Source organism: Stegastes partitus, unplaced genomic scaffold (genome assembly GCF_000690725.1).
Source record: "Stegastes partitus isolate 25-593 unplaced genomic scaffold, Stegastes_partitus-1.0.2 Scaffold464, whole genome shotgun sequence".
Taxonomy (NCBI): Eukaryota; Metazoa; Chordata; class Actinopteri; family Pomacentridae; genus Stegastes; species Stegastes partitus.
The window spans coordinates 35,844-48,764 of record NW_007578195.1 but is presented as its reverse complement, the minus strand read 5'-3'; the positions used below and the strand labels follow the sequence as shown (position 1 = coordinate 48,764).

At 41.2% G+C, this 12,921-nt stretch overlaps 1 protein-coding gene across 1 annotated transcript in view; it reads left to right on the top strand.

Moving 5' to 3' along the window:
- The window catches only part of homer3b (homer scaffold protein 3b), a 59,397-nt gene extending 46,757 nt beyond the window's left edge, over window positions 1-12,640 (top strand). The window contains exons 8-10 of the mRNA XM_008286676.1: window positions 4,905-5,015; window positions 6,124-6,204; window positions 8,494-12,640. Of these exons, the coding sequence (XP_008284898.1) occupies window positions 4,905-5,015; window positions 6,124-6,204; window positions 8,494-8,679 (378 nt within the window). The 3' untranslated portion in view covers window positions 8,680-12,640. The remainder of the gene's footprint in view (window positions 1-4,904; window positions 5,016-6,123; window positions 6,205-8,493) is intronic.
- The last annotated feature ends 281 nt before the right edge of the window (window positions 12,641-12,921 follow it).

The following is a 12,921-nucleotide window of genomic DNA, read 5'->3' as shown; positions in this document are numbered from 1 at the left end:
GGCTAGCTTTTCCTCCCCGTCACACTCTCAGCTACTGCCATATTTGTGTTCATCCACCGCAGAACGGCTCTGGGTTTATTTTCTGGGTTTCTAGGTTCACACTGACCGCCTTTACTGAGGAGCGCAGTGTCGCATCTGACTGTAGGATGCTTGAATTTTTTTTGTGTGTGCTTGTTCTTGTTTGTTGGATTTTGGTTCTTTGCTGATCAAATTCAAGTTGAAATTGTGTCTCTAACCAGGTTTATGTGGAACCCTGAAAAGACTTTAAAACTAACCAACGGTGACACCAGCCGGAATACATAACTGACGCCTATCATACGAACTCAGACAAGAGCGTCTGTTTTGTCTCATTCATTGAAAAGTGTTTATATAGTGCATTTAATAATTAAATAGATCAGTCAATCAGACTTCATTTGATGAAGGACTCAGTAAAACAGGAATTGAGAAAACGCTGTTGTAAATATTTAAATAATGATGCTATCAATGCCGTTCATCAGATTGATAGAAAATTCTAATATTACCATAAAGCAGTCCTGCCTGTTCAGTTAGAACAGAACCTAAGTAGACTAATACATCCATCATCACATCATCATAGGTTTCCTAAAGCGTGGTTTTGAAGCTCAGTGTGGTGGCTCCATCTTGGTAGTGCCCAGCTCCTCCTACCTCCTGCTTAATCTAAAAATCAGCAAAGAGGTGGACTGTAAGTGGAGCTGAGGTGGGCCATGCTGTCACCTCTGGGTTATAAACTGTGACATTACCCACCTGTCACTCAAAGCGACCACAACGTTAAGCTCCAATACAACATAAAGAAGTGAGCGATATAAAAATTCCTCCCATGTGCAGTTGTCATGACTGCAGACATATCTATAGAGACCAAAGCAGTTTTTTGTATCAAGCTGTAAACATGTTTATTTCTGCTGTAGAGTTGAGGATTTTAACATGGAGCTGTACGGAGGAGTGACTCATTTTTGGAGCAGCCTCAAGTGACCATTTGAGGAACTGCAGTTTTTGGCACTTCTGCATTGGCGTCATTTCTTATCACAGTACAAAAGGTACTGCAAAATCTTTGGCAGTAGATAAGTTTGTATTGGTTGTTGGTATATATTTCCCCATTGCCAAACCTTACTTAGAAAACCAGTGATTGAGGAGTAGAGGTGTATTCCTGCATTTTATAGGTAATGATCTGACTGGCAAGGTTTAAAAGTTTTTGTGGATGTTTGGTGCTTTTATGACACCGTGGGGAATCTATTAACGCCACTGGATTGTCAAACTCCTGCTGGTCCGTTAAGTTTAAAAGGTTTTCTGAGAACGTTAATTTAGAAGGGATATCATAGAGTTCTCAGGTTTTCCTCTCTTCATGCATATTTGTGTGGAGTTCAGAGATATGGAGCTGGTGCCTCTGGGGACAGTAGCTGTCACACACACAGTTGTTGATACGAAGCCTCCCCTCGCCACAACCCTCCCCCACCTCAACCTGCGGCGGTTTTCTGAAGCTCAACTTGGATGACGGCAACATAGTGTAGTGTGGAATCTATAAACTGCCACTTTGAACACACTTTGAGTGTACAAATGCAAAGGAGATGTCAAAAAAAAAAAACTGCGAGAATAAGAAATGTTGGCCATGGGAGCAGGAAACCCTGTGAGCCATCGCACACGCATTTACATTTCAGACATTCAGCTGATGCAGTCACTCAGGAGCAACTGATATGTGAGAAACTGGCAATAGCAAAGGTTAAAATGACTCCTGCAACACCAACATTAAATAAAACCAAGAGTAAGAAGCCAAGGGTTGCTTTGAATTCCCCCGTGTTCCAGATATACGTTTCTGTTTTTAAATCTCAGATTTCTTCAACAAGCTTTTATCCATCATACATTGTCAAGGACACAGAAGCATTTCTACGACAAGCTACTGTTATCATTATCAGTTATTCTGCCAGGTATTTTCTTAAACTTGTGTATCCAATAAAATGCCTGAAAATAGCACAAGATCCCAAAATTCAAGGACATTTGATTGTTTTTTGACGACACTCCAAAACCCAAAGACGTTTGATTTACTGTCAGAGAAAACTAAAGCAAGCAAACACTCACATTAGAGTAACTGGAACCAGAGATTTACTTTTATGTTGATTTTCTACAATTAATTCAAGCAACAGTGTCCAGTGAACAGTGAGCCAACACATGTTTCACCTGTCCGCTGTGATCTTGTCTCCTGTCAGGTTTCATCTAAAGCATCTAACCGTCCACACTGACATGCACACATTCAGCTTCATTTAATCCAACTAAGGCACCATTCAGGATCATTTAAATTGTCATGTAAACATGTTTAAAACATATCAAAGGTCTGTGGAGCCAGTGTGGCAAAGCTAGAGCCTTATCAGCTGTAAAATAAAGTGAAGCATCTTGTCTGATCCTGTTGCTTCAAACTGTGCAGACATTTGAGACGCAATTAAAGTGTTGTCTTGAGCCTGTTACTCCCCCAGCATACAAAACATAGAATACACTGTTTTTATTTTAAGCAAGCAAAGCCTAAAGGGAATTGAACCCCTCACCCTGCCAGTGTTTGTGCCTTGCTCTGACTGCGGAACCATAAAGTCCTAAAAAGATGGTTTAGTTGATACACAGTGAGCCGCAAACTTTAAATCACGTCATGTTCGGGCTTCAGATGCTGAACAGTTTGTCCTTGTTTCGTCAAACTGCCGCTCACAATCTCTGACATTTCCATTAATATGTTAAACGCAGGGAAATGGGTCGGATTGGGGAAAACATTTTTCATCAAAATCTTTTGCAAGGTCACGTCCGTCCATCAGCGTAAGAAAAAAAAGTCTCCGAGGCGAGAGGCTTCAGTAATGTGCCCATTGGCAGTAAAGCCTTTTTCCACTGAAGCACTGCAGTTCAGTGTTGCTGTGTGTGTGTGTGTGTGTGTGTGTGTGTGTGTGTGTGTGTGGATGGATGGTAATGTGTAGGTGGGTAGGCGATGAACCTCTGTTGGTTTTCCTCATTTCCATCAATAGAAATCGCCAAACACGTGTTTTTGTCAGAGTGTGTGTATTTGTATGTGACTACATTATTGCACTTGCATTATGTAAAAACCTTTTAATGCTGGTTTCTATGTTCTCAGTTGAGGTGAAGGGCTGCTTGTTGTTCTGTGGCTTTAGAAACATACACCACACATTAGGTTAACAAAAGCTTTTTACTGCCCGTTCACTCACTTTAGTGCATCGTTCTGCTCATTAAAACAAACTTTAGCAATCCTAAAGGCAGGTGCCTGTTTCTTATGTCTGTCCATTAGCAGAATTCTGCAAAAAACTAATAATATGTTCACATAAGACTTCGACTGTTCGTCTTTAGACTGAGGACTGATTAGATTTTACAACTAAATCTGGGATCACTGGTGCTGTTTGGGTGTTCACACCATAAAGCTACAGGCTTTTTTTTTGCCTTTATTTGAAAGTGCAATTAGAGAGAGACAGGAAAGTGGGAGAAGGACCTGCGGTAAAGGGCCATGAGTGGAATTCAGACTCATGACCTCCGTGTTGGGGACTGTAGCCCCTGTACGTGGGACACCAGCCCCACCAGGTGAGCTGTAGTGGCGCCCAAAGCTACAGGCTCTAAACCATGTGAAGACGAGCACATTACAGAAGTCCTCTTGTTCGTCAGATGTCACTCTAATAACCACCAAACACATCAGCACAAATAAAAAGCAATTAACAAACAATTCTCTCCTCCGCCAAGTGAGTGAAATGCCAGACAGTGGAATTAGCACAATAAATCAACTCATGCATAAGACATGATGCAAATCAGCACGCTGATTGCCACTTCAACAAGCACAGCCATGCAACCCACCTAAACATCATTCAAACAATCATTCAGTTACAGGCTTTCTCATCAGCCTGGATGAAATAACAGCCGACACAGCGCTTCTGATTGGCCACTTTTTGACCATGTGACCTAGAGGCACTGAAGTCACAAATGTCAGTTAAAGGTGATGCTTTAAAGACTTCCACTGGTGAAAATCAAGAAGCCAACCCTGCCAACTTACTGGGTGGGACTTTACATATCATTATTACAGCTGGTTTCTGCTTGAACATGTGTGGCTGAATTAATCCAGTATTACAACTTGCCACTGTGTGGCGCAGCGTTACAGTGTTTGAGCAGAGCTGTAGGTGAGCTGGTGTGCTTGAGCTGCAGCAAGGAGCCGAGAGGTGAGAGGAGAGAGATGCAGGGACGTCATGTTTCTGAACATTGTGGGTGAAGCAACGTTGTAGAGTTCCATCATTTTAAGACAGGAAGGGATTATTTTAATGGAAAAAAAGTCACTTTATCACCCAAAGCTGAGTTTTTTAGGGGTTTAAATTTTAAGAGTTGTAGAAACGTGTTGGAAGAAATTAACATTTTCAGAGCAGAAGTAAGGTTAACACTTCACTGCATAGTTTCCCAGTGGATGCTCAGAAGCTGCCGACCCCGGCCAGGTGCCTACTGTATGTCACAGAAACTAAATGTCTCCAACTTCTCCTCCTTGTAGGAAATCAGTTTACTGGGAGACCAATGTGCTTCAGTGTCGCAGCAAGCAGAGAGACCACTGGGGGAAGCTTGTGATTTCCATTTGTCCAATCTGCTGCTCAATGAGGCTCCAAACAAGAACCACGTTGATTACAAAGGAAAATTATTTCTTTAAATTTGGATAGATTTAAACAATTCTTCTTCTTAGCAGTTCTCACTCACCTCTGCTGGCACAGACAAGACTGTCATTAACTTGACTCCTCCCTGCCTCAATGATCTCATCCTCCAGTCCACCTCCTCTCTGTGATCAGGTCCTGAGATGCTGCAGCCTAATTCTGACGTTAGCCTTGTTGTATTTTATGTCATTTCTAAGTAAGTGTTCATTATACGTCTGTGTGTTCCAGGTGGCAGAGTTGGAGGCCCAGCTGGGGCATCCTGCAGCTGGTCAGCCTGGTAAAGAGGAGCTGAGTCGGTCACTGGAGGAGCTGGAAGCCCTGCTGAGCGCCAAAGACCAGGCAAGACACCAAGTTCTCTCCCCCAACGCAGCCCACTGTCCAAATCTAGCCGCCATCTCAAAGGGGGGCTCAGTGTAGAACGCTCGCCCAAAATATAACAGCATACATAATATATTGCCAGCAATCAGTTAGATGTGTGAGCCTGATTCTCCATCTGATGTTCAATTACACCAGAAAAACATGGAAACATTCCACAAAACTGTAGTTTGTAGAAAGCCAGGACAGCTAGAAACGTGTCTGTTTGAGTACTTGTTGTCTGAATCAGCTTTATGGTTTTTAATGAAGTCGTTCTGGTTCAATAATCATGTTTTTGTCTTCTTCCAAATGATAATTACTTGACAGAATGTACAAAAAGTCAAGTGGAGTTAAAAAACAACAACAAAAGAGAAGAGTGTGTTTTCTGGCTTTTACTTTAGACTTTCTACTTTGTGTTTCTACCAAGACGTGGATTCATCTGCTGGTCATTTTTGTTGCTGTTGATTCAGTGTTCTGATCTGGCTGAAGTGTGCTTTGATAAAATGCCACACTCTTATAAAACACAGTGAAATGAATGTGGAGACTTGAGGCAAGATGCAGATGTCCAGATCTGCCACCTCCGTATTAAGCGAAATAAGGATTTAACACCTTCCTGACTCATCTTCATAATTTCATAACATCATCCTGTGAACATTTTGTGCTTATTTGGGTCAAGTCTGTGTTCATCAGATGCATGCGTGGACGCCCTCAGCCGGAAACCGTTTTCCCTGGATAAATAAAAGTCAGACATGTCTTGACATCAGTTTGCTGCTGTCTTCCAGCCTCATTAACATAACCACATCTGTCTGCTGATTTTAAAAAGTTCCACTTCTGGCAACAGGATGCGTGCAAGGTCACGGTGGTGTGATTCCTTAGAGGCAGAAGCCCCTCCTCCCCGAGAACGTCAAGGTGTCCCAAATCTTATCACCCACCCCATGTGTATGATAAATGACTCAGCTACTTTCTGAACCACATCTCAAGTATTCTGGTGCAAAACAGGACATAAATGGTTCATGTCCTAATAACAGGGACGGTGGGTGTGCGGGGATCAGGAAGGCAGCGTTGTAACTGTTTGAAACGCCTGTGATTTCAGGAAATTCACAGTCTACAGAGCAAGAAAACAGATGTGGGTGAGCTGGAGAAGGAGCGAGAGGAGGCCATGCAGAGACTCCAGGTAAGCCGACGGGCAGCGCTCCTTCAGAAGTTGTACCGAAGTGCTCCGACTGACTCATCAAATTGCAGCCAACAGCGAGAACAACTTTGTTTTTCTCTTGCAAATGCACTTGCGTTGCTAGAAAATGTCACATACTTCACTCAGGCTTAATGGTCAAAGAAAAAAAGTCGTGCAGAAAGTTATTACATGTACACTGCTGCTGCCATTTTATTGCTGTTTCAGTTGTGGGTCATTTCAAGTCAAGTCATCAAAGTTTTAAACAACTTCTGATCAACCATCTGATATGACAGAAATTTTAGTAGCGTACATCCAGGGTCCGAAAATGAGAAGTTTACCCATTAGGCCCCACAGATGACATTATTCCAGTTCTATTTGGAGAACCATTCTGAAACTGTGTTCTACTTGAGTTGGACTATCTAACAATATTTTTGTGTTGATGCTCCATCTTACCTGCCTAACAACCATATCTGCTCAATCAGTTATGAAAGCTCAACAAATACATTTGTCTTTTCATTTTTGCGACCAAGTATTTCCCACTAAAAAGCATTCTGTTCTGTGACATGCGACTACATATGGTTCACTAGTTGGCTTCTGCATTACAATGTTTTTGCTCATGTGTGCTCAAAGATGGGACTTTCATTAATGACTTCAGTTATTTGTCAGATTTCAACAGATTCTCAATCAATGACACAATGAGAAAAAAACAGTGAAAACTCAGGCTTTCATTTTTACTAGTTCCTGAGATATTGTTCTACAAACATAAACACGTCTTAAATGTTTTTTTAGATATCAATCTAAAAATTCGCAAATACCAATTAAATACATACAGTCTATGATTTAAAAAAATAAAATAAAACAAAGCATCAAGTAAATCAGGCTCCTGAGTATTTGAGATGGAATAATCTGTAATCAACTATATTGATAATAAACTAGAGAGGCCTCAGTAGAGAGACGTAGTTGCTGATGTATGCATGTTTACCTGATTCTGTGTTTTACTGTTCTTGACATAATTTCAATCATGTGTCAAGAAATTTCAGAAACTTGTTGGTGCTACAGGTGCAGATGTGATCCTGCACAGCTTTCAAGAAAAAAAGTACTGATTTTTTTTCTGCACAAATTGGTTGTGCTCACCTCCGTTTCCTTTGTTATGTAACCTCGTGAAGCTTGTATTATATATGTATGTATGCATATTGTACACTGGCACTCCACTGACGGTCACTAGTTCAGTCTTCTATGGATTTTCTTTTCTTTTCTTTTCTTTTCTTACAAACGATTTTCCTTCTGTAGATATTTATAGCAGCAATCTTCGTGGTCTGTTTTGATGTATCTGTTTATGTTGATCTCAATAATCAAAGCAATAATAAAAGCCAAAAACAAAAGAGACTGTATTTCAGACTCTTCACACCAGCAGCAGTGCAGGAGAAAATCAGTACAGGTGAATTGAGGGCATCAAGGAGAAAACAAATTGTATTGAATTTCCTCATTAATGGAGAAGATTATACCTGATGCATATTGCATGGCCTTTATGAGGTCCTCTGTCATTCTTAGTAGGGGTGTCAGTTATGAATTATGTATATTCATATTTGACCTTTTCTGTCCTTGTGTTCATGCCGTAAACTATTCAGCTGTGCATTTGGCATCCAGAGTTGCTCATAAAACACAAAATTGTCCATTTAGATCTGTCGTATAAACTGTTCAAAGCAAACAACCCTGAGAGGAGTTTCTCAGCAATTTCTATTTCTGTCAGCACCCACACAACGAAGGAAGAATTTACAGAAATTTAAGCTGAACTGGGTCTGGTCCAAACCTGCAGGTCTTTTCAGCTAAACTGTATTTGCTTTTTTAATGCTTTTGCTGATCTTGTCTGTTTAAAAGAGCAGCATAGAGCTCTTCTGTGCTCATGTTGAAAGTTAAATTAACAGAAACTAAGTTCATTTTGCAGTTATTTGCATTCATTTAGCATGTCCTAACTTTGATAGTTTAGGTACTTGTGGCCTGACATTGGACTGAGGAACAAACATGCAGAAGAAGAGCTATGTGTAAAGCTTATGCCTTTTTTTACAACAACATTTATGATTTATGGACAAAGAACACATTCACGAGACTTACATTTATGGCATTTTGTGGACAATAATAACCAGCAGGCATTTTGCAGTACAACTACGTAAAAAATAAATAAAAGAGAAATATTTCAGTTGCTCGTGCTGACATCCCAAAAATACAAAGAAACTGTCAAATGTCTAATTTGGAAACCGACTACTTTATTAACAAGTGTCGATGTGTGTGCAGGACGTGGAGAGACGAAACACTGAGCTGGAGGATCGGGTTCAGAGCGCCGAAAAAACGCTGGCGTCCAACCGCGAGGAGCAGGAGCAGGCGGAGGTGGAGGTCCGACGCATTATAGAGGTTCTAGACGTCAAAATCTGCGACCTGAACAGCCTGAGAGAGAACCTGGCGAAACTGGTCGATAAGTAGCCACAGCAGGAGTCGGGGTGCATCTCCACAGTCGCTGCTTGTTTCCTCCATGTGGCTTTGATTGGTGTTTAACTGATGCAACAGAAAAGATCGACGCAATATGGAGGAAAACACGCCAAAGTTTACCTTCATTTATCTGTTTTTTTTTAAGATGAGTGCAGGTAAACAGCAGCTATTAGAAACCTCTTAAAGGTGCTATGTGTCCAATAAATCATGTACTGTTTGTAACTCATTAACATTACAACCTGGTTATCATGAGCTGTTGACAGTACGGTGTTGTCGGGGACTGCGACCTGCATCTCAGTCACAATTTTACACCAGATTTTTACTCTTTTCACTTTTGACCATCACCAGACTGTATATAAAGGACGGACGTAGCGATCGTTTCATGACCGGTTGGTTTGCGAACTTCTCTTTTGAAGCCTTGATTTTGGAATTTTGCCATCACCATCGAGGTCATTTGACACCAGACGTAAAAGCAGGGAGTGGATCTGACTGAACTTGAGGGCAGTACGCACTGGGATGCAGTAGTGACCTGTTAATCACAAGCTAGCCACACTGCAAGGACATACTTTGCTTTGTTGTCCATTTTACTCTAAATGGAACCATATTTTACAAAAGGAACACCATGCTGTATTCAAAAAGTCTAGAAACTACCAATTGAAGCCATGAACTCTTTTGAAAAATGTTCAGTAAGGCAACACATTAGGTGAGAATTAGGCTAATTTCCTCATAGCCTTTTTAACTACCAGAGGAATCGCCCCCTGCTGGCTGTTAGAGGGAATGCAGCGTTTAAGGCTTCACTTTTCAGACCCGTAGGCCACATCCATTTCTTTTATACAGTCTGTAACCATCCGTGACTACTCTGAAACCTTTAGATCCATTTGCTGTGGAAGAACAGCGTGCCTCTCCTCGTTTTGGTGCCACAGCAATCAAGTGTACTTGGTCAAAACCTGATCTGGTGGTTTACGATGTAAAATCCAGAGCCGGGGCTGTCTCATTTGGCAGTCTGATTTATTTACAGTAATATGTCCCAAAATGAATGAAGTGGTTGTTTATTCACAGCAAATAATACAAAGCACCTTTACAAGAGAATCTTAAATCGTGCTATTTTGCGTCGGTGGAAATTTCAAACAGGCATCAAAGAATTTGTTTGTTGGTTTAAGTTTTGTGTGATCTATATTTAACTAAGTGTGGGAAATCTACTAAATGAAGAGGCAAGAGTAGCAGTTAAGCACGGAAAGTATTACAAAGTAATCTCCTGACAGTATTTTCCAGCTTCAAGTCTCAACTACTCAACTTAAAAGCCTGAAGTCCCCACACAATAACTCTTTTGTAGGACTAAAGATTTTAGACGTATCTTTTCTCATGTTCTCATAAAGTCAGTGCTGGTGAGATGATTTAAAAAAAAACAAGCCATACAAGTACAATGTCTGCTTTCACACAATAACAGCCTCCCTTTAACACTGTGGAGATGCACCCAGCAGGAGTGTGGTCAGGGTCAGGACACAATGGAGGCAAAGACCCCAAGTAAAGTTCACCGTCATCAGCCTGGACTGTCCTCACACCAGCCAGAACAGCAACAAACTCAGAGATGCAACAACCTGCTCCCATTCTGTCTTCTGAGGATCGCCAGCGTACAACCGTTTTCGTTCATGTTTTATAAGGACCGCGCTTTCTCACCACTTCTTCTATTATTCATGTTCATCGATGGGTTGCTCAAAGTCAGGATGGGAAATCTGCAATGGTTACCAGCCAAAAATGCTGCAAAATCCAAGCTGCAGCTGCTGCACCGGTCTACTGGACAGGAAGACCATCGCTGGAAGGACTGGTCCTGACGCGTCACTGTGTGCTGCTGTTAGAGACGCTGCTTTCCCGCCTCGATGTTGTTGAGTTGAACCTGAGATTGCACTTGATGATGTTTGTGCCAAATTTGATTATGTTTACATTTGTCAGTTTTCACAGAAATGATCCAGATCTTCTTTGTGTACTTTTTCTGTGTTGCTCAACACTATCTGTTACCATAATAGTAATAATAACCCCAGACAGAGAGAGAGAGGCTCAGCGGAGCCACAGAGCATAGATTACTATGAGAGCACTGCATGAGCTCTGCAGAAGCCCCGTACCTGCCAAGGAATGTGAAGCAGTGTGTGTATGTGTGTGGGTGTGTGTGTGTGCGCACATTACTTAGCAGTGTGCAGTCTCAGGCTGCTCGAGTTAAAAAGCACAACTGCAGTAGTTTTAGCAAATTGGTACTTAATTGACTTGTCCGTCAGCGTTGTTTGTGAAGTTCTGATGCACAATATCTATTGATCTTTGCTTCTCACCCCTTGATGAGGTATTGATTTCTTCATATGACAGTAATATAGGTACTAATAAGGTGCAGTTCTTTGAAGCTGATGATGCAGCGACTGCCAGAATCATCACAACTTGTCAAAATGGGAAATATTATTGTCATAAGCTGCAGTATAATGTCGTAGTACCCCATTATTGCATTAACTTGCAGTTATTGCTACGTAAGGGTTTCTAACATATTTAACTTTTGGTATTCATGACATATAGTGGGGTTACCTAATTTAGAGGTTTGAATAGATGAAATCAGAATTACATTACGCTATGTTGTTGCTGATCTCAGTAACACTCTATAAACGACTGGTATTTCGTCGCTCTGACAAGCTGTGATGCCGTCTGAGGTTCTGACTTCAGCTGCTACATGCAAATATCACAATTAGCAATAAAATTTCTAGCGTAGTTGGCTGTTAATAGTGAATATAAGTAATTTGTAGATAACGAGACCTCTGTAAAGCCTGTTGTGTTTGCGTTTTCTCTCATGGCTTCACCATATTATGACAGATTACTACCTTTTATCGAGCATGAAGAAAATACGGAGGCCATCAGCTCCTCAGCACGAGCTCCACACGGTTGATGTCAGAAACACTTTGCTTCACAACAGCCTTATTCCAGTGTTTACCGACTGCACAATAACACTGTGTAAATACATTAAGAGTAGTTCCTGTATACACAGAACGGGGGTGGGGAGGCTGCCCTCTGCTATTAGCAGTCTGTAGGATCGGCTGAGAGGGCTGATTTTTCCGTTCACTTAAAAGTGTGTCACTACACATGAAAGCGTTTAAGGTACAGAATATGATGGACTGTGTTAGAACTTTATGACAGAATGTGAATTCAATCTGCAGTATTATTGTGTAGCTACAGCATATTAAAGGAGAAATCCACCTCATATTTCACACTATTCGTGGACCCTCTGGTGATGTGCATTGCTTTTCTGTCTCTTGATTTAGTTGTTTGGTGTGTCATTATAGTTCTTTCTGGCTGCAACAACACATTTTAACGCCGCACGTTTTGTGTTTGTTTGAATATGTTGTCACGAAACCCTAATTCTCCTTATTGAGATGCATCAACATACATTCTGGGAAATGTAGGAGATAGTCGAGGCTGGTTGACAGAAATTACAGCACAAAAATAAACATATTTTTGAATATCTGTGGGTGGATTCCTCCTTAACTACACTGGAATAAGGACTTGCTAAAACATCTGTTGCCAGCTGGGAACAAGAATGCACTACCAAAGATTGTCATGCTGACGTCACATCAACTGGAATGAACACACAACCCGTGTATGAATGACCCCGATCTCTATCTCCATCAAATCTTACGATTTTAGGTTTTACTGCTCGTTGATCAGCGTCCGAAACATTTGACCTTTTCAGTACGACTCAAAATACCTCAGAACACTTCATTTAGATCAGGTTAGTTTCACAGAAGTACTGCTTTATGTCGACTGGTGTTTCACAAGAATTAGTCAATCTGAGGAGGGCAGGTGTTTTTATGGGATTTGACAATGTGAGATGAGTCCCTTATATTTGTATAGAACTGTTTTAAACATTAAAAGTCCATCATGCAGAGTCACTGCTGTGCTCTTTGCGTGATGACAGGGTGAGAAACTCTCGGCTGTGTTTTGTCATTTCACACTCTTACGGTTTGCATCTTACATTTCCATTTTTTCCCCCCTGAGATTGTGATTTTGAGTTACTGGTATTTGATGTGACAGCTGATAACTACAGTAATGATCGTCACTTCAGTTAAACCCAGGTCATTGCTGTATAGGCTGACAACTGAGGTAGACTTTGATCCATTTGGCCATATTGCTTGCTTTGTTGCAGCAAAGGTGTAGAGATGTGTTTAGCTGGAATATGAGGGTCCTAATAGTTCAGTGAATAGCCGA